Below are 23,627 nucleotides of genomic sequence, written 5' to 3' on the forward strand. Positions count from 1 at the left end.
TTTGTGCATATCATTTTAATTGCCTTCTGAATACACCAGGTTTTCAGCTGAATTTTCAGCGCTTGGTTCAAAATTAAAATAAAGAGGTATCTATTCTACAGTGGGACTACATCAAATTTCAAAACACAGTAGGTTTATCTCCTAAATGTTTTTGTGAAAAAGTGTACATTCTCAACACTTTAGTGGCAAAACATGAAAAGGACATTCCGTCAAAGAACAAGAAAACAGATCTATTTCCTTTGATGAACGTTTTCTTTCAGCCTGCACTGATACCGGAATCTCATGTACTGTTGCTGGTAACTGTAACTCCTTTGGAATTATTCCTAGTCGCCAGTGTCCAAGTGGTCAGGTTTGCTGTGTCGGTGAGTATTCTGACCTCGTTTGCCCTCAAAACATAGCCATTCTTCTTAGGGGGTGACCTATTTTCTGTTAGTTGCAAAGGAAGGTTGATGATGAGAAGAAATAGATGTCGGGAGTCAATTTCCATTTTCAGATTTGTTTTTTATCATCCCTTGATTAAAGAATTGTGAATAATTTTAGAGGAAAGCAAAACGATCCATACAAACATGTAGAATACTTGTAAATATCTGCTCTTTAATGTTCCGAATGTCTAGGAAGTCATTTTGACAACTTCCAAAAACTGATTGTCATTCAACTGCAATTGTTTTTGAATATAATAAAATGTGCGATTTTTCTAGTATGTATGTATAAACCTGTCTATATTTGTTCTTTGTGTTGGCCATATTGTGAATCGTAAGGATATGCTATATGTCAGCTGGTATGTTTTTCACTTTAAGAGTAAAAGACTTGTAGGAGGAGGGTGTTTGTGCACTACGAATTATGTATGTCTCTCAAGACAAAGGAATAAGCAATCACTGACAAGTTTCATAGCCACATGTTCACTTGTTGATCAGCATACGGCCTTTAGCAATATACACAAGTCAAACAAAACAGTTGCTGTTGCTCTTCCTATGCCATGTTCATCCCATGGTGACATCATATCACAAGCCACTGGTCGTGGATTGACGTTGGTTTATGGGTTACGGTACCATGTTGCGCAAGCAGCTTGGTAAGCACACTGTTTCATGGCTTGCAGTTTCTGCAAACTGCTAACATTAGTGGGGAAAACAAAGTTACAACTTGTACAAAACAACTCAACTCAAACTAACCAGCAACACCGAACTTCAGCTATGTTTACATGTTAGCTCAACCACACAGTGCATTTGTGGAATGTTTCGAGTCACATGAAATTGAAGGAAATTAATATAAAAAGTTAAATTTGAAAAGAGTCTTATTGCTGCATGTGTTTATGGACAACCACACATTGAATGAAATATGAAGTGGGACCTATTTAAATAATAAACAACCCATTCTAGTGGTGTTGTGTTGTGCTGTGTTTCAAATGTAAATATGCCTCTAGACGTAAGGGTGCAGGCAATTAGGTGGAACAGCCGTCAGTTAGCCCTGTTCGTCGATTTTAGTGCACAGCTCATAACAGGATTCTTTTTAAACCCATCTCTAATGAAACACAAGGTGAGTCTTAATTTCAGCATCTTAGAAAAGTAATCAAGTTTGCTCTCCCCCATGTATATTGTAACAAAGAATAGTTTTGCCCTGAACTATTATAACGTCAAAGCACTCAGGCGCAAGTGCACTCATGTTTTAACTGTCATAGTACACGGCAAAAATATATTTATGAAACTGTACATGGGGGTAGGGCAAACTTTATTTCTTAATTAGAGCTGTATTTTCATGACATCAATTATACTGTTTCAGATGCCCTTACTTTAGCGACGACAACGACCTTAGCAACAACGACCCTTCAACGTAAGTGGTATGAATAAATATGCAGTCGACTGTGGTAAAGTCCACGGACTATCTTTAAGTCGGAAAGTCAAGCCTTTCTGAATTTGCCACCATGTTTTTCCCAATAGAGATCTTCTTTTGAGGAAATATTTTAGTTAACTTGATTCATTCTCATGATTTGCTCTGTCATAGTAGATGGACATATTTTTTGGATGGCTTGACATGCAATTGTTACTTAAACAATCCAGAAAATAGAAACTGTAGTCATTCAGAAATGGGTATCATTATCAGTAAATGGTTTCAATTTATTGCATATAATTTTAATTGCCTTCTGAATACACCAGGTTTTCAGCTGAATTTTCAGCGCTTGGTTCAAAATTAAAATAAAGAGGTATCTATTCTACAGTGGGACTACATCAAATTTCAAAACACAGTAGGTTTATCTCCTAAATGTTTTTGTGAAAAAGTGTACATTCTCAACACATTAGTGGCAAAACATGAAAAGGACATTCCGTCAAAGAACAAGAAAACAGATCTATTTCCTTTGATGAACGTTTTCTTTCAGCCTGCACTGATACCGGAATCTCATGTACTGTTGCTGGTAACTGTAACTCCTTTGGAATTATTCCTAGTCGCCAGTGTCCAAGTGGTCAGGTTTGCTGTGTCGGTGAGTATTCTGACCTCGTTTGCCCTCAAAACATAGCCATTCTTCTTAGGGCGTGACCTATTTTCTGTTAATCACAAAGAAGGTTGATGATGAGAAGAAATAGATGTCGGGAGTCCATTTCCATTTTCAGATTTGTTTTTTTAAGATCCCTTGGTTAAAAAATTGTGAATAATTTTAGAGGAAAGCAAAACGATCCATACAAACATGTAGAATACTTGTAAATATCTACTCCTTAAAGTTCTGAATGTCAAGGAAGTCATTTTGAGAACTTCCAAAAACTGATTGTCATTCAACGGCAATTATTTTTGAATATAATAAAATGTGTGATATTTCTAGTATGTATGTATAAACCTGTCCATATTTGTTCTTTGTGTTGGCCATATTGTGAATCGAAAGGATATGTTATATGTCATCTGGTATGTTTTTCACTTTAAGAGTAAAAGACTTAGAAAAGTAATCAAATTTGCTCTACCCCCATGTATATTGTAACAAAGAATAGTTTTGCCCTGAACTAATATAACGTCAAAGCACTCAGGTGCAAGTTCACTCGTGCTTTAACTTTAATAGTTCAAGGCAAAAATATACTTATGAAACTGTACATTGGGGTAGGGCAAACTTTATTTCTTAATTAGAGCTGTATTTTCATGACATCAATTATACTGTTTCAGATGCCCTTACTTTAGCAACGACAACGACCTTAGCAACAACGACCCTTCAACGTAAGTGGTATGAATTAATATGCAGTCGACTGTGGTAAAGTCCACGGACTATCTTTAAGTCGGAAAGTCAAGCCTTTCTGAATTTGCCACCATGTTTTTCCAAAATAGAGCTCTTCTTTTGAGGAAATATTTGAGTTAACTTGATTCATTCTCATGATTTGCTCTGTCATACTAGATGGACATATTTTTCGGATGGCTTGACATGCAATTGTTACTTAAACAATCCAGAAAATAGAAACTGTAGTCATTCAGAAATGGGTATCATTATCAGTAAATGGTTTCAATTTGTGCATATCATTTTAATTGCCTTCTGAAAACACCACGTTTTCAGCTGAATTTTCAGCGCTTGGTTCAAAATTAAAATAAAGAGGTATCTATTCTACAGTGGGACTACATCAAATTTCAAAACACAGTAGGTTTATCTCCTAAATGTTTTTGTGAAAAAGTGTACATTCTCAACACATTAGTGGCAAAACATGAAAAGGACATTCCGTCAAAGAACAAGAAAACAGATCTATTTCCTTTGATGAACGTTTTCTTTCAGCCTGCACTGATACCGGAATCTCATGTACTGTTGCTGGTAACTGTAACTCCTTTGGAATTATTCCTAGTCGCCAGTGTCCAAGTGGTCAGGTTTGCTGTGTCGGTGAGTATTCTGACCTCGTTTGCCCTCAAAACATAGCCATTCTTCTTAGGGCGTGACCTATTTTCTGTTAATCGCAAAGGAAGGTTGATGATGAGAAGAAATAGATGTCGGGAGTCCATTTCCATTTTCAGATTTGTTTTTTTATGATCCCTTGGTTAAAGAATTGTGAATAATTTTAGAGGAAAGCAAAACGATCCATACAAACATGTAGAATACTTGTAAATATCTACTCCTTAAAGTTCTGAATGTCTAGGAAGTCATTTTGAGAACTTCCAAAAACTGATTGTCATTCAACAGCAATTATTTTTGAATATAATAAAATGTGTGATATTTCTAGTATGTATGTATAAACCTGTCCATATTTGTTCTTTGTGTTGGCCATATTGTGAATCGAAAGGATATGTTATATGTCATCTGGTATGTTTTTCACTTTAAGAGTAAAAGACTTAGAAAAGTAATCAAATTTGCTCTACCCCCATGTATATTGTAACAAAGAATAGTTTTGCCCTGAACTAATATAACGTCAAAGCACTCAGGTGCAAGTGCACTCGTGCTATAACTATAATAGTTCAAGGCAAAACTATTCTTATTGAATTGAACTGTTCATGGGGATAGAGCAAACTTTATTTCTTGAATAGAGCTGTCTTTTCACGACATTAATTGTACTGTTTCAGATGCCCTTACTTTAGCAACAACAACGACCTTAGCAACAACGACCCTTCAACGTAAGTGGTATGAATTAATATGCAGTCGACTGTGGTAAAGTCCACCGACTATGTTTAAGTCAGAAAGTCAAGCCTGTCTGACTTTGTCACCTTGTTTTTCCCAATTGAGATCTGCTTTTGAGGAAATATTTGAGTTAACTTGATTCATTCTCAGGATCTGCTCTGTCACATTATATTAATCAGTTTGAAAGAAGTATTTGTTCGTTGAACATCAACAACATATATGATCTGTTCAATTGTGAGAACGTGGTTTACTTACAAATCTGACTTTACGTCTAAAATACTACTGCATGAACCCTTAAAAAACTGCCATGTTACATTGACATGTAATCTCTGGTATTGAACGTTTGTGGATTTATTTTTCTTGGAAAAACACACAAGAAATTATCGAGCCTTATGAGTCATCATTCATCAGGCAAAAGATAAATGATTCTCTTTGTGTCCACTTACACCCTCAATTCCGAAAATCACTCAATCCTTTGCATTAAAATGAGGATATTAGAGAAAAATACCATCCATCTCATAGCGTTAAATGCAGTTGAACTAAAATGATTGTATTCGACTTGTATAAACAGTAGTGACATATGGATGTAATGGCATGTTTTTGAAAGCTCTACTGAGGCCTTGAATGTTGTACCCTTGATCACAAAACTCTAAGCTGGAGTCAGTAAATGCTCTTTGAAATCTTGCTAGAAAGCGATAGGTACAAAGACTTAATTACTTGATCTATGGGGCATTTGTTACTAACCACGGTGTGACCACTGATTACCAACTCACTGACTCACTCACTTACAAACATGTTTTGGCTTGAAGGACAACACCACAGCATGTGCTTCTATTTCTATTTGATTCTGTATCTATTGAAACCCAGTTGCCATTTTAAACCCCTGACAGCCCTGTGTCAAAATGGCTCTGAGTCTACGTGGACTAGCGTCAACAATCTCTGTGTAGTTTGGAGATCGAAGTATGTATTGACAAAACTGTTTTCAAAAAGTGAATCTTCTCTTGTGAGTCCTCCAGTCTCTGGTACACCACATCTAGTGCAACATCATGTTTTGCCATAGATGATTATATCGTCGCTGCTGTTTTTTCAGTTTGGAATGTCTCTGATGATTGATCATCTCTTCGTGAAACACTTCCGAGGCAGATGTTACTCGAAGGCTGTCACTCTTGTAGCGGTGCAATCCCATGAGTGAAGTAAACGTTGTGATTTGCCGGAATTCTAGATGTAATTGTATTTGAGGAAGCCCGGCCCTAAGGTTCAATTTGCAGAAGACTTTTGCACTGTTTCAGTCATGAGTTATTTCATTTTCGTAGGACTATGATGTTGCTCCCGTTTAAAAGCCTTGTCACTGTTTTTTTTTTGGTGGTGTAACTATAGGCTATACGCATGTGATAGCTTCACCTTCCACCCTATTGCATAATGTCCGCCTCAATTAACTTTTTGAGATCTTTCTCCACTTTTCAACAAAGGGGAAAAGTCGTGTTGTGTTGCTGGATTCACTGTCTCGTCTATGTGTAGTTTGATCTGTCTACCAATACTGTTTTGAAGAACTCTGGATACTTATCTATTGGTGTGTGTACATGTTTGATGATATTTTCCCTTCAAAGCTCATGAGCTGTTTCTTTACTCAAAAATGATCCATAGTATTCTGCAACGAAGAACGTGTGACACTGTATGCTAGTGCTTATCTTCACGGCAACGTCAACTGCCCTAAAGTGTTTAAGGTAGCGTCGGATCCATATGAAGAGAAGTCAACTCTCTCTCTCTCTCTCCTTTGTGTCCATTTTGGAACTACCAAACTGCATATACAATTCCTCATCCAAATTATTTTCTAAAATCCATCATGATTTCACACGTTTTGCTGTTTATCAGGATTGACACAACAGCTGAATGTTTGCAACATTTTGTTTTTTTCATCGTGATGATCCTAGAGCAGTATTCCTCTTCGGTGTGTTTGTGTAGCTGTCCTTTGTATTATTATACCTCCGACCTAAAAGGGCGGGGTCATGTAGTTATACCAAGGAATTCCGTCCGTCCGTCCGTCCGTCTTTCCATCCGTTCTTCCGGTTCTACTGCATAGGTTGTAGTCAAACTTGATTAACACTTTCTTTATCATTAGGAGAGGTGCAATATTTTGATTTTTACTTTTTAGTTTTACTTGATATGTGGATTTTGAGAGAAAATATGTTTTTTTACATGTTTTTACTTCAACATTGGTGCAACCTAGAAACTAAGAACTACCACCTGGATTCTTTTCAAACTTAAGGAACACTTCCTATACTTATAGGAGAGGTGCAATGCAAAGTTTGATATAAGTATTTTTTGGAAAAAAATGATTTGTTTCATATTTTGAACTTTTATTTTCATACCCCCGACCTACGATCTTGAATCAGGCCATTACTATGTTATATTTTGGTGCCTTTTAGGAGTATAGGCTCAATCGCTAAGGAATCAATATATCTCCAATATCAAAATTGTTCTTCAGCTGGTGTTGAAATACCCTGCAAATCACTCCAATAAAGCTGCAATGATCTGCAGAAACATACAAACAAGTGAACAACATAAACATATAAGAAACAAGACAAAAAGTGAGCAGGGCTCTCTAATAGGTCTTCAGCAACCCATGCTTGCCGTAAAAGGCGATAATGCTTGTAGTAAGCGGCGACTAACGGGATCAGGTGGTCAGGCTCAATGACTTGGTTGATGCATGTCGCCGTGTCCCAATTGCGTTGATCGATGCACATGATGTCAATTACTGGATTGTCTGGTCCAGACTTGATTATTGACAGACATGATTAAAACAACAAACAAACAAAAACAAAGGTAATTTAGTTCAGTAACACATTTTTCAGCCTGTCTACATATTGCTTCCATCTCTATCCGATTCAACTTTTCAGAGTCAGTAATGAACTGTGGAAAAACGGGATGCTAGTCTATGCTCGATTCCCTACCGAAGCTTTTGTTCTTCTGTTCCTGTCTTCTGTTTGTTATGAAGTTTAACTGCTTCTCCTGTTCGACCGTTTCCGTTCACTATTATCATGGTAACTCACAAATCAGACTACTAGGTTTTGTTTGTGCTTGAAGGTAAGGTGGATGATTAACAGGGAAGAAATAGAACACATATGTATTTTCGTCCATCAAGCATCATCTTACCTTGTTAATATGTTTCCACCCACATATGGTTCGCGGATCTTCAAAAAAGAAATGTTGAATATCTTTTGGTTATTCCCTCATAATCGTAGATGTTGGTAAGGTAATACCATGGAACCTCCAAACCCTGATATAACTAATTTCGCTCGAACAGCGGGGGTATTTCAATTGTATTGATCAAAACCATGGACATTACATTTTATTCTTCAAAATGTTATGTAGTGAAATTGGAATCAGTTTGGTTTAAATTTACTTATTTTTGAGTTAAAGCAATTTATTTAGATTACACTTCCCATTTAGCTTCAACATAATGAATTGTCTTTTATGAAAACGCTTACTTTCAGCGTGCTCTGTACCTGGCATCTCGTGTGTTAGCCCCAGCTTATGCCCTCCTATAGCACTTCTACCTGGAAGACAGTGTCCAAGTAGACAGGAGGTGTGCTGTGTCAGTAAGTAATCCGTCCTTCTTAAACTAAAACGTGTGTATAATGCTTTGGTGTACCTAAAACACAACAACAATATAGGTTTGTAGTGTTCAAGTGGTTTGGGCCCGAATGTATAAATATCCGATGACACATGCAACGCGTGTTACAAGGGTACAACGGTTTTGCTTTGCATACATGTAATAAAGAAGTGGATTTCAGCTGAAATTGCCAAACTGATCTTATGAATAGTTAGCTGCTCAGACTGACAAAACAAAAAGGGGGATCAAAGGTGAGCTTTCAGCATAACGAGGAATTCTTTAATCATAAGGCTACTGTACCACAAAAGTTAGAGAAAGAAGTTATTTGCTCTGTACATGATGTGTTACGTTATGTTATATGTATTACCATGGAAATTGCAATATGTTAATGTTTACACAGGTTTGATGGAGTCAACATGAACACATTTGTTTGGGCTAAACAAACAAACCAATGAAAACCGAGATTTGTTGTGTACTTGGTGATTATCTATTTATAGATCTGTGTCAGGCTGATAATTCTTTAGACTTGTGGCAATACGCTAACAAAATCAAACAACCTAATTAATATGCTCCGTGTTTTCATAACATCAATTTTATCTTTTCAGGTGCTTTGGTCGGTTAATGTAAGTAAAAATATATCTATTTATCTTTCTTGGTATTTTCAGCCTTTCATCGAGGCAATGTGTTGTGTGATGTGTTAAAGCTATACACACATGCACAACAGCCTTCTAAAATTAAAGGTCAGATGTTGGAATCGGTACCCACAGGGTTAAGAGGAAATGATTCATTCTTGCAATAGTAGCTAAATAACACTGATATTACCACATTTGGCAAGAATCTGATATGTTGTTTTGCGAATGAAACTATTACATAAATTTGAATAAATTCAAAGAGTAGAATTTGTGTTTCCTATTTGATACATTGTCCTTGATCATTGAAAATCGAATCTTCTTACAGTCACAATAGAACCACATTGATTGTGATGACATGAATACATGACCGTACCAGAGATATGCATTATTCAGAGTTAACAGTGTTTGTGATAAGCATTATTCAGAGTTAACAGTGTTTGTGATAAGCATTATTAAGAGTTAACAGTGTTTGTGATAAAAATAATTCAGAGTAATCAGTGTTTGTGATACAAAATTGTCTGAGTGGTCAGTGTTAATGATAAGCATAATTATTTCGCGATGACAGAAACATATATGTACATTTTGTAGAGATAACGTTCGTATGATTGGCAATATGGTTGGACAACAAACACGCTCGCTAAGTATTATATCTTTAAGACCAACGATTTAATGTTCTGGGTTGTGGGAACTTGGAAGTTTCGTTTCTTGACAGATGTATTTTTAGTCAGCACATCAAGACATGTTAGTTCACTGAAAGAGTCAAAATCTGTTCTTGTTACCCACAACAAATTATTTTCAGCATGATTATGAGCTTCACATTTGGGTAAAACCTGAGTGCAAACTATTATTGCGACACATTAAAGCCTATGTGAGACAGGTAGTATTACAGAATGCTTAGACATCCTACTCTAGTGACAGCTGCTTTGTTATTTCTTCAGAATACTAATAGACTGAAATATAGAGGTATCTATTCAAACCACCCTGGTAATATTGGTGAGTTCATCATATTACCATATGGCACATGCAACAAGGTTCCTGTTGCGAGTATCCAGCTACAGCCTGCTAATAATCGTACTTGTAAAATGCACATATATGACTGATATCATGAGCAAATATCCCAGGCATTGGAATATGATGGCACACGGTACACACTCTTCCCATCCGATGTCTTATTTACGTTGGCTGTTTCAGTGACAATATCCAACGGTATAAAACAAAATAACTGTTGACCATAGTAATACTCTAACACCGGAGCAAAACCTATTAGTGAATGCAGTGCAATATCATTTTAATTTATTATTAATATGGTTATGATCACAGCAGTCTAGTTTTTGCCACGTTCGCTTGTAAATAAGGAGAAGAACCTATCAATCTGTGCCTACTCACCTTTCGAACTGACAGTCATTTCTTTCTTTTCAGAAGAACTCCAAGGATGAGATTTAACAGACACAGAGTACGAAGCCCGAGATCACACGTCATTGTCTGTATAAACACTCATGTGAATAAAAAGGTAGCTCTACTATGCCTTGTTCAGTATGACACAACGACTGAGATAAAGTCAATTACCGAGTGAATGTCACAAAGGCCTTGGACGGCAGTGCAGCCTATCCGTCATAAAAGAAGGTCACGTCAGCATTTTGAGAATACCGCTTCAGTCTCGAATCACCCACTGTTCTGCCAATACCAATACGAATTTCTGCTAAACCCAGTCTGATGTGAGCTTCAGCGATGTTGTGCGCTGGAGCAAAAGGTAGGGTTACTTCAAACATGAATCCGTGAAGATCTGGGAAGAGAATAGGTTTTCAGCAACCCATGCTTGCCGGAACCGGTGACTATGCTTGTCGTCAGAGGCGACTAACGGAATCGGATGGTCAGGCTCGATTATTTACAGACCGTCGTCATATAGCTGGAATATTCCTGATTGCGGCGTAAAACAACAAATAAATAAACAAAACAAACAATAAACCATAATATTGCCCAACGGTTGCATTTGCCCTTACATATAAAGTAAAGTACGGTTAAAACGAACACGCTTATAACGAACTAACGGATATAACGAACTCACTTTTTAGTCCCGACTATATGCTGTAGTTATGCTGTATATATGCTTATGACGAATTACGGTTATAACGAACTAAAATAAGTAGTCCCTTTATGTTCGTTATAATCGTAGTTCACTGTATATGCATTGTGTGTACTGACACAGATCTGTGTTATGTTCCAATAATCTGTGTTATGTTTGTCTGGAAGTGGTTAACGCTGGTAGGTGGCGTTGACGCAAGTGAGAACGGGCGATAAACCTATCTTGACTTATTGACGTCACGTGTTGGCGTCCGCTTCTTGGTCAATCCTGCGCACTGTTTGTACTAAGACGGATAAGTTAGTGGGGTGAACCTGTAGACCTGTAGATCTCTCGCTACCCGTGTTGCCACCATAACTGCTTTAACCATGCCCAATACTCGATGACGATTGTTTAATCGGGGCTTGGTGCATTCCTTGTAGATAAAGAACTGACGGTGTGAGGTGAGGTGAAATGGTGTTTAACGTCGCGTCCAAGATTATTGCACTTATATAGCGACTGCATGTACGTGTGTGTGTTTGTGTGGCTGCTTGTATCAGTCCGGACTGATGCCGATTTATAGTGCTAGCTCACTGAGATACCATGCCGCTGTTTAACATGAATACCCCACTCAGACACAGTATACTGACTCCGAGCCGACCAGTCCTTGTTTTAGCCCCTTAATGCCGAGCGCCAGACAGGGTAACAACAAGCACCATCTTTTAATGTCTTTTGGTATGACGCGGTCGGGGATCGAACCCCACACCTTCCGCTCTCCGGGCGAACGCTCTACCACTAGACCAAGGAGGCGGTCCTATGATTATAAGACTCTTTCATACCCAGGGTGTAGGATAGGAAAATTCTACCCGAGAGGTTTTAAGTGAGTGAGTGAGTATGGTTTTACACCACTTTTAACAATATTCCAGCAATATCACGGAGGGGGGCACCAGAAATAGGCTTCACACGTTGTACAAATATCGGGAATCGAACCCGGGTCTTCAGCTTGACGAACCAACGCTTTAACCACTAGGCTACCCGACCGCCCCGAAGGGGTTTTTAAATTTGGTAATACCCGAGGCTTTGCCGACTACTGATGCTATGTATATAGTTTGTAAAATAGTACAGTTGACTTGTGCCAAGATTGCATGCATGTTTATTTGTTTTACTAGTTTAAACAGACATACAGTGTAAGCAACCTTTGCCTTCTTGGCAGCCATATCTTTCGGTATTGTTTCTTAAGTTGGTCGTGGGATGGCTTCGCAGTTTGCAGCTACTGAATGCATCTATAAGGGTTGTTTTATGTGCAGAACACACATACATTGACAATAGCGTTGAACAATAATCCTTAAACAACTTGACATTTGTACATAACCCAATATACCACCATACGCTTGTTCATTTCCCGAGGCAAGTTTATGTGAAGTATTTTGCTGATATCACAAATTACGCCTGACTTATTTCCTATAATCTACCACACTGGCAATAACCTGGAGGCATAAGATGGCTGATTTGAATTTATATCGCCTGCGGACCTATGGTGCCTCAAATTCCTGCATGGTACCCCAGCCAGGATTTATGTTATCCCCTGAGCTGGTGGTGGTTGTGCACAATACCAGCAAATATTAGGAAGTTCTCAGAAATGAGTTGGCTTAAATAACTGGATGATGATAGTTACATCGATTATGATGGCAAGTACTTGTCACACAGGGGGACAATAATTATGCAGTACTTTAAGCTCCTGGGCAGAGCCTTCAATAATCTTTGTAAAGCATCATACCAAACTTAAAAACAAGCAATTAGTTATTTTCGCATACATATCTAAAATTTATGACACAGACCAATTTCTTTCAAGTAGTTTAGGATGAGCTGTCCGCTAACACAGGAAAAGAAATCTTTCAGATTCACTGTTTGATAATGTGAATCCCTTGCAATTGCAATATATGCTTGACGATGAACCTTTCATCACAAAGGATATACTGAACCGTATGACGAAACCTGTCCACTCGAATGTTAGGATTATGCCTTTTAATGAGCACCATTATTACACAGAAATTCGTTCAACTAACGGCATTTGCATCATGTTAGTCGCTATATGGCTGAAATAGTGAATGAGTGAGTATGGTTTTATGCCGCTTTTAGCAATATTTCAGCAATATCACGGCGGGGGACACCAGAAAGGGGCTTCACACATGTCGGGAATGGAACCCGGGTCTTCGGCGTGACGAGCGAACCCTTTAACTTCTAGGCTACCCGACCGCCCCCGGCTGAAATAATGCGACGTTACATTTTAACTCTCTCACTTACATCGTGAAAATTGGCCCCTGAACATGAACCGCAGCCCCCTACCCCATAGTCCCTTGTCAGGAGTTGTTCTCTATTGCCCCCGTGTGTATTCCGGGTAAGAATAGATTTGATTTATTGTGTATTAAAGTTCACCGATCGGGCGGGAGATTGCTCATAATACACAATTGTTGTGTTATTATCTCCTTGCAAGAAATGATTCTAAATCAGATGTAAGGGCGATGGGGTGTGGTATTTATGTTCTCATCAAAGTCATCTCACCACAAAGATAAAACATTAATACGTGATAATTACACAATATAGTAAGTGAACTGAAAGATGAAGGATTGTTGTCATGGATAAGATCATACGGGGCCTTAGGGGAAATACAAAAAATCATGTTTATTTATGAATCAAAACGCAAAACAATAGCAGACGAAATCTGTACTTGTTCAAGAGCGGATGCATGCCGAAACTCGAAATGGCAGTTGCTCAAATATGCTGTCTTCTTCTGATAATATTTCTCACACGAGTAGATGGTCAAGGTAATGATACGGAGCCGCATCTACTTGGAAGTAACTGCATTAGCCAGAGAGACATTAACTGGATATTCGGACAAGCTAGACAAGCTAGACAAGCTAGAAGTTTATATGTCATTCGCTGTAGATAGTGAGTCATTGCTATCTCACCTCAAGTATTGCATCGTGTTCTCCTTTGGTTGGAGCCCAAATATTGATTTATAAGCTTCACATCCAGCGTGGTAGGTTGGCAAGTGGTAAAACCATGTGCTTGTCATTCTGAAGAAATGGGTTCCATTGCCCATACGTTTCAGCTCTTACGCCCCTGCAGACACGACCAGAGATAACTTCAGTGTGGTGTGAAGACCAACTCATCACTTTCTCATTTCCTTGAAATTATCGTTTTTCTTTTAAAACCTCATGTTTTTTTCATGATTTGGGGACAGACTGTACTTTTTAAGAAATATTTCAGGCTTTCAACAAGAACATGAAATAGTCGGTCTCCAATTATATTACTCCTTAAGGTTCAAGGAAGCATGTTTTTGTTGCATTGGTTGTATTAGATTTTTTGAGGCAAGGTATTTCAAAATTATTTGTTTTGTGAAAAACAATGACCCACGATCAGATATGTTCTCAATTTCTTGTCATTATTTCAGCATGCGAAATTCCCGGATTCTCATGTGTTAGCAACTGTAATGCCGCAGGAATATTTACCGCTTTAAGGTGTCCAATTGGTCAGGTGTGCTGTTTAGGTAAGTTGTTTTTTTTTGTATTTTGTTCAACTGCCGCACTCAGCAATATCCCACCTGTATGACGGCGATCTGTAAATAATAAAATCTGGAATAGACAATCCAGTGATTGCCATCATGAGCTTCGATATACGAAATGTGGATACGATGACATGCATCAACCAAGTCAGCAAGCCTGGCCACCTGATCCCCCCCGTCACCTCTTGCGACTAACATGGGTTGCTGAAGACCTATACTGATCTTCTACCATGACACAATGAATGACGTAACGTTCACCTCGACGTCGGTACACTCGAATCCGTCAATCGCCGTGGCTGAGGTGAAAACGAGACTCGCCAGTGAATAGAATTTGTTCCCACTGCATGGCCGTCCAGCGTAGACGCTGTCTGCACCACTGTAGACGTGCTTGACGGTGGTTTCCTGTCAAAATGGGGCGTTTGGCGGGTCTTCTGGCGACAATCCCTGCACGTCGGAGGCGGCGACGTACGGTTTTTGAAGATATTCGTCGAAGGCCAGGGATGCTTCTTGCAGTCACTGTTGCTGGCTGGAATCGATTTCGTAGGTGTGTTGTTCGAATCCAGTTGTCTTGTCGATTATTGGTTATCCGTGGCCTGCCACCCCGAGGATGGTCTCTGACTGCATCGTATGTTGCCGTAGAATTTAAAATTTATGACCCCTTACATGCTTTGTTTGATGAAAACATCGTTCCATCTAATAAGCATATGTGTCAAACAAATTACATCGTCAAAATGTACGGTCTTTCTAGTGAATCATTAGTCTACGCTTTGTTGGTGTCACGTATTGTTTTATAGCATATTCACAGACAGGTAGGGTTATTACATGTGTACTAATCTGTGTAAGATTTAACTCTCGTGATGCCTAGTCGTCAGTCAGCTTTGATCCGCACTCGGCTGAAGCCGCTGTCTCAAAGAACGTATATAGTGTTACAAATAAATAGTGTTACAACTTTCTTATTTCTTCACACGGTTTAACTTAATTAAAGAACATTCAACTGAAGTTGTCTGGCTTTCAAACAATATCTAAAGTCATCAAATCCAAAAGTGATATGCACTGCTTACCCATCACAAGACGACAGATGTGACATAGCGGGACATGTATTGATGTGACGTCATCCACTTTACAAAACACGAGGTCAAACAACGTGCACCTGTCCATACAACCAACTCACAGTTTCTGGAGATCACTGGCCATCTATTAGCCTTCGCAAATACAAATGCACAGTGTAACGTCATTGAACGAAAAAACAAAACGTTTACTGGTATCGAATAAGAGATAACGTTTGTAAGGTTATCATACGATAATAGAGAGTACAATCTACCTCACTAATTTATGATCATAATATCAATAACCATGCTTATAAACGTACCTTTTTACCATATTTAGATATTATCGATTATAGTTCTCTTTTCAAATAATAGATCTGAATATTTTCTGTTAATCAATATCATAAACAGAATTACTGTCCTTTCGTGTCTCTTTTTTATCCAGATACTAGTATCTACACAAATGCGTTTTTTTTGTTCCCCTAAAGAGTGGGTTGTTTGCATTCCAGTTATAATTCTCAACACCCTGAGGAGTATTTCACCCAAGCTGCCTAGGGGCATTAGAAGGTTTTTACATCCATCTCACATATATAGGGTACCCAGTCCCTGCTGGGTGAACCGAGGCACATTTGAACAAAGCCAATGCTTTATTTGGTTTTGGTTTGTTGTTTAACCCCCTGGATGCCAGAGGGACATATATGTCCTTCCTCTACAACCCTCACTTTGAAGTCGAATAAAATTCAACATACATCATGCACACTAATACACATCACAGTTTTGAATAAGGTGGGAGATTCCCTGTTCTGTGATATTATTCATTGGCTTTTTAGGCCAAGCAAAAGTACAAAAAATGACCTCTGAAAATTAGGTACTTCGTAAATGTCGCCATTTTTTACACATTACTAAATCACCGCTCACGGCGTTATTTACAGCATGTTTTGAAATCTATATTTAGGATATCTACTCGGAGAAATGAATTAAATGAACAAAAATAGCATATTAGTGATCACGGGTATCTGTCTTTTATGAAAACACCAATGATCATTCCAAAACGTCCCCCATAACCCGAGAATCGTTTAGAATGTTTTGGAAAATACGCAAACACGAACGCCGAAGTGAACTTTCCGCCATATTGGCTAGTGTTTACAAAATTACGTTTCAGGTGCACCGGTTATTAGGCGCCTGTAACATCGCGTATATGTCAAACTTAGCTGCCATACACACATCCTTGAATTCCTGATACATTTGAGGATCAAATGACCAATGGTCTCTGTCACCAATACAAAGTGGCTGGATGAAATCAAGCAAAATATGTTAGGTGTGAAAACGAACGCTTTCCTCGAAAAACTGCACTTGTTTGAAATGTAAACAAAGCAAAATTCAGATTTTACACAGTGTAGAATTTTCTCCTATTTTGAGCTATCCATTCGTCTATTCGTTCAAGATATAGGCTCAACATTTTCAGAATATGCATGGGAAGAGAATCGTAGGAAGAATTAGGGAATTTCAAATAGATACATTGCAATGATTTGATATTTTCAACAGAAGTTGTCAAAGTTAACGTTCTGGTTGACGCCATGACTGACGCAAAATCACGCACAACGACAAGGGTATTTATCGGAATTTCTGACTATTTTCGTTTGTTTCAATGAAAATTATGACAACAAACAACAGTACATAGATTGTCAGAATGTTTCTGATTACTTACATGTCACATTTATGTTTATACGATCCCTGAATCAACGAAAGTCCCCTGGTACAATCCCGCGTACTGTTGACAGTGTACACGCCATTTCGTAAAAGTGGGTCACAGGTAGTGATGTCATACGTCAACATTGTTGTACATATTTGGTAATTTCATTGAGGTGAAGGTCCTTGAATGAGAGTGCACACGATCATTGTATCATGCTCTTTACAGTTTCAGTTATGGTGTATATTTTGCATGTCTTTTATACATTTTTTCACACAATTAATTTCACTTTGGATATTTGTCAATGTTCAAAACGAAATCATACGTACATATAGGCCACAACATGTATGAACGAACCTTTGATAATCTCCTGTTTGTTTGAACATTGTTTACATAAGAATGTGATAGGTTTATAGTGTCGACTACGATATTTCTTATTTCCTTTGGACAAGTGTTACAAGATGAAGTGTAAATGTAACTGCAGCATGTACGTATTTCTTTGGATGTGTAATAAGTCAATATTATAAGATCATATAACCAATGTCCATGAATAGCCGTTTCATTTTATTTTATAACTAAAACTGATTATATTACTTCAACAAAATGGATAATATTTTTCGGTAAAATATATGCACACATTTCTATAATGTCTTGGTCTTGGAATTGTCTTTTATGTCGTTAGATACAGAGAAAAGTGATATCTTATGATTCGCCAGGTGCGCGTTAGTCACAAACAATTTACGAATTATTCCTCTCGTTTTTCATTGTATAATCAATGGTTTCATTCTTTTGTCAATATTGATCACAGGATAGTAAACAGTTTACTTTATTTCTCCAGGAATTGTAAAATGTATAAAAATAAAACCCATGCCAGGTACCCCGTTGGTTCAAACGTATACGATTATCCTGATAATTCTATACCAATAGAGCTTTCTTTGCATCTTTTATTGTGTAAGAAATAATAACATAATAATGAACAAATATATGTCCAATATTGAATATATGTTTGGTTGTTTTGAAATATTCTTTTGGGAATTTTATTACGTAAATTTATGCTAAACAGGTGCGTGTCTTGTCCAATTAAGATACACGATAAACTATCTAATTGTTTACATATTCAAGACATTATTAGCTTGGTGAGAGCAGTAATTTTATGTTGTGTCGAAAAAGCGTCAAAATTCCGTTCCACACATCGAGATTTTCCATACAATGAAAGAAAATTAGGGGAGATATATATTAATCAAAATACAAGTGTCGTCTTTCTCCGACGTTATCAAAGACATGAAACCAGCCATGACGTCAAAAGGAATCGTGTTATTTTTCGGGTATTGCATTACATTTGATGATAAGGCATGTGCTCCATTAATAATGATGCAACATTAGTCAAATTACACTTACACAATCAGGAGAATGTTGGAATCTAAGGACTAAGTTATAGGTTAGATAAGGCCATCCATTTCTCTATTAACTCCTTTTTAATGAAGTACGATTTCATAATTTCTTATGGGTATATTTTATAACTAAACGTGTACAGTTTCAATATCGATATTTGTGTTGGAATAGTTTGGTTCCTCCTGAACAAAACACCACGAAAATACATTGTCCTTACCCACAGCTTATTCTCACCAAGTGACCTGAGTTACAGCAAACTAGAGCTAAGCATAGCGGAGTTATGTCCCCTTTTCTTTGTACGTGTGAAATCTCTGTCACCTTTTGACGTCATAGAGAAAAAGCAGTTTTCGTCATTTACGGCATGCTATTTTTGGAATTGAATGTATGTCGTTATACAAACGCATATAACTCCATTTGATATGTAGTTATGTCCTTCAGATATTTGGCAGTATTTTGTTCGCTCACAGTTTCCGTAAAGCCTCTTAATTAAAACAATTGTCGCACAGTACTTTTATCAGTGTACGATAAAAAGCGGAGAAATTTACTGTTTTTCAACGCAGAATATATTCTCGGACAACACTTAGGAGTGTCTTTTTTTGTAAACCGGTTTGATATTTACAGTTAAATTTACACCATCAAATAGGAAATTTAATATTCTTCATCTCTGCGTAATTTTATAGCCAGAGGTAGATCCAGTGCCGCGTGAGCGCAATTCTCGCACAACCTTCACTTTTCCGATCTTAGGAAAATGTGCGTCAGAAAAAAAACTCGGCATCCAGAGGGTTAACGTCGCACTCGGCAATATTCCAGTTATATGACGGCGGTCTTGAGTCTGGACCAGACAGTCCAGCGATGGACGTCATGAGCATCTATCCACGCAACTGCGATACGATGACATGCATCAACCAAGTCTGCGAGCTTGACCACCCTATCCAGTTAGTCGCCTTTTACGACAAGCTTAGTCGCCTCTAAAGGCAAGCATGGGTTGTTGAATATCTACGCTAACCCGGCTCTTCACAGGTCAAGTAGGATTCAACTTTCATTCAGATGTAATAAAACCTAATTATATTTGCTGTTTACATATCCAAGTTTGCTAAATTGCCACTTTCCCACTCCGTTTCTGTTGCCAGGCAAAACTGCAATGACAGACAGTCAATAGAAATATGCAATACTTGACAAAATACTTTTCGTTTCGGACTACACATCAAATATCACGCCAAGAACTGTCCAGTGGTGAAGAGTAAATCTTTCTTACCTCTCAGAAACATTTTCAGTTTGGTTGCCTGATACTAAAAATATTTATTTATATGACATGGGTGCATAATCAGAATTCACATGAAGTCCGTAAACAATTGTTTACTAATGACTGCAAACAAGCTAGGAAGGCAAAAAGCTGAACATCATTTTCGTCGCCATCCTATGGTCCATAATTTGAATAAATATAAAATGTTGAGTGCTAAAGCCAGGCGAACATTTAAACAAAATAAACGCTAATCTTGGCAGGAAAATGTTACAAAAATAAAATCATGAACTCCGACGTTCAAAGTATGGAACATGATCCAAAAGATCAGAGGTAAAGGTTCTAAATCGAGGATCCACATTATTAAAAATGGGGATGAATTGCTTGGTGGTGGTTCAGATATTGCTAATAAACTGGGTGAAACTTTGGCAACACAATCTTCCTCGATTACCTTTGTACCTTAATTTTAAATATTCCAACATCAGCAGGAAATGAAAAACGTCTATTTCAAATCAGAAAATGGGGAGGACTACAATGAAATATTTCCATTCATGAGCTCCATACTGCCCTTGGGCAAGCTCATGATACTGCTACTGGAGCTGATAACATAAATTATCAACTCCTGAAACATTTACCAGAACCTTGTTTAGAAACTCTCTTGCTATTATTTGACGATATTTGGACATCACATGAAGTTTCCTTCATAATGGCGTGATGCCATAGTTGTTCCCATACCAAAACCGGGACGGGATTATACCGATCCCTCAAATTATAGACCAACTCCATTGACTAGCTGCGTTTGCAAAATGGTGTCCCACAAGGCAGTATTTCGTCTGTGACTTTGTTTAGTATTAAAATAAATAGTCTCTCTTAAGTTTGAAATGATTCACTCGATGGATCGCTTTTTGAGGATGGTCTTAACCTATCTTGTCGTGGTAAGAATATGCATACAATCAAAGGACAATTGCAATGATGTCTAACTAAAATACTTAAATGGTCTTTAGAAAACGGTTTTAAATTTTCGCAATCGAAAACAAATTGTTTTCACTTTTGTGCTGAAGAGCCATCCCTGAAACACCGTTGCTTAAAATGGCATAGCAATATGTTACAAAACTTTATTCCAATCCATCTAATCAATGTATATAAACGTGTTTTCACTCTTCTTATGAGGATTTGTATGACCCCAAAACAACACTTATTCCACCACTTGGAATAAGAATAAAACCTGTCATTTCTGATGCTAATATTAACCTTACAGTTATATCTCCCACACAGATTTTGTCTTCTCCTCCGTGGCAGTTTAGAAAGCCACAGGTCGATCTGACGTTAACCAACCTAAAGAAATCAGATACAAATCAGTTACCTTATCAGCAAGTATATAATGAATAAAGAGGCGCCTATAACACTTACAAATCTATTTTTACAGACGGTGGTGCAGTTGCTAGTGCCACTGTCATTTGATCCAATACCATATCATCAAGAATACCAGACGCCAGTTCAATTTTTACAGCAGAATCAAACGCAATTTTAACAGCTCTCCAATATATACATACCCGATCTAAACATAAACAGTTCATCATATATTTGTATTCTTTTCCTGTCTTCAAGCCATTCGATATATGTCCAGTGACCATACACAATAATGATCTTGCTACTGGCCAATGTGAATCGTCTTTTGTAACCAAGCAATGTTGGGATTATTGGTAACACAATGGCCGATGCTGCTGCAAAAGCAGCGCTCAACAAATCTGTGACGCCACTTCTAATCCAATAGAGTAATTATAAGCCTGCTACTAGATATTAAGTAAGAGATCTAAGGCAAAGGAAGTGGGACACCCAAGAAGGTATCAATAAGTTACATAAAATAAAATAAAATTTCGGTTACACCTACTTGGGATGTCAGTCCAGATTTGAAGAGGTCACTCTAAGAGGATGTCGTATTGCCCATTCCCAATACACTCACGAGTATTTATTGAAAGGTGAGGATCCTCCGTTTTGTGATGAGAGAATCACGGCCAAGCATGTCGTGCTTGACTGTATAGATTTTTCCATCACAAGGGATCATATTTCAAGTTTCATCACACAATGATCTTTTTAACATAAGTTCTCATTTAATTCTTGGATTTTCAAAGGAAATTGAATTAACTGATACATTTAATGTAGAAAGTTATACATTGTATTAATTGGTAGTATATGATTATGAACTGAGATTTTTAATGGATGTACCCTTGATGGGGGTTGAAGTAGCGTAAAATTATTGTCCCCTTGCGAGGGTCCGTAATCCCACATCATTCAAAGTACTTTATATATACTAGTGTTTAAATCGTAGAAAATGTGTTTGTTTTAATCTTTGGCTAACCTTCTCCACAATCACCAGTGCTTAAAGGGATGGTGTCAATCCTGCTGGGGTCCATGCAGGTAGCAAAGGTACTGAGAGTCCCCATGGTCCCCAGTATGGTGGCCTACTTTTGGTTGCTAGTGATATATAGCCCACTTTTATATTGTGTTGTTATTAATAGTTACGTTCTATGGTCATTTACTTGTTTTGCACCTATATCTGTGAAAATCTAGTTTATTTTATGTATGTCTTGTATGATTTGATATAGTCAATATATGGCTGAAATATTGCCGACATAACTATAAATATTAATTCACTCATTCTAATATAGAGATGCTATTCTTTTGGGGGAATATATGTTTCTGGAGTCAATGTTTTAGAGTGCATGAGAAAGATGTATTACAATATATACAAAAACAATATCTTCAAAATATAAGTCCTCATTGAAGAATGGAGCTGTAATATCCTAACATCCATTGTACTGTTTCAGATCTCTTTATTATACCAACAACGACCACGCCACGTAAGCCCTTCTGAATTCGTTCTTCGAGTAAATAAGTTCAATAGATAAATAACTTTACTTCATTCATCTTCTGGGACCGACCGTGGGTGAGGGGGGGTGACTGGGATTTTGAATTGAGACCAGATATATTTTTCAGCTGCAGCTGCAAAGCCAGATATTATTTTTTATTAAACTACAAGCCAAAGTATAGTTTTCGTCTCTAAAAAACACATTTCAACAATATGATTAGCATGGCAGACAATTTCATTTTTCTCCAACTTTGTGAAGTTTAAGTTTTTCCTCAGATCGACATATTTGTCACACAACTTAACATTGCTATTCAATCAATCAAGTAAAATAAAGTAAGTGTTTCATCATTATCAGTAAATGATTTCCCAATGTGCATATCGTTGGTTTTCACACATACTTGTTTTAATTACCTCCCGAATAATTCGATGAAAGTGTTTTTCAGCCTGCACTAGTGCCGGGATCGCATGTGTTGCCAGTAGTAACTGTAACTCCATTGGAATTATTGCTGCTCGCCAGTGTCCAAGTGGTCAGGTGTGCTGTGTCAGTAAGTAGTCGGACCTCTTTTGACCTTGAAACAGTGGCATTCTTTCCAGAGTGTTAACTATATTCTTATTATCCTGCGATAAGTTTTTTTTATCATTATAGTGGAAAACTAAATGGTCTATACAAACATGAAGGATATTTGTCATTTTGAAAACTAACAAAAACTGATTGTCATTACAGTGATTGGTGTTGAACATTTTGAAATCTATTATATTTCTAGTGTGTATAGAGCTTCGATATTAGTCTAATATGTTGGTAATATTGTGAATCCTAAGGATACGTTGTAAGTTAGACAAATGTGTTTTTTCACTTTAAGAGAAATGAACTGTATAAACTGTTGTATAAATCTTTGTTTCTGATGTCCTTGGAGTTAACGTTTGAAGATACTCCTTGGTATTAGAAGTTAATCT

The 23,627-nt window shown here is 37.5% G+C and overlaps 1 protein-coding gene across 7 annotated transcripts in view; it reads left to right on the plus strand.

The window, feature by feature from the left end:
* Positions 1-23,627, plus strand: part of LOC124112470 — a 95,570-nt gene that overhangs the window by 24,446 nt on the left and 47,497 nt on the right. For 6 of the 7 annotated variants that reach the window (XM_048391428.1, XM_048391429.1, XM_048391434.1 and 3 more), the window contains 6 exons: positions 261-362; positions 1,777-1,827; positions 2,372-2,473; positions 3,142-3,192; positions 3,737-3,838; positions 4,513-4,563. In XM_048391428.1, the coding sequence (XP_048247385.1) occupies positions 261-362; positions 1,777-1,827; positions 2,372-2,473; positions 3,142-3,192; positions 3,737-3,838; positions 4,513-4,563 (459 nt within the window). The remainder of the gene's footprint in view (positions 1-260; positions 363-1,776; positions 1,828-2,371; positions 2,474-3,141; positions 3,193-3,736; positions 3,839-4,512; positions 4,564-23,627) is intronic. The other variant, XM_048391433.1, reaches the window with a different exon arrangement.

Source organism: Haliotis rufescens, unplaced genomic scaffold, assembly GCF_023055435.1.
Source record: "Haliotis rufescens isolate VD_foot unplaced genomic scaffold, xgHalRufe1.0.p SCAF_9, whole genome shotgun sequence".
NCBI lineage: Eukaryota > Metazoa > Mollusca > Gastropoda > Lepetellida > Haliotidae > Haliotis > Haliotis rufescens.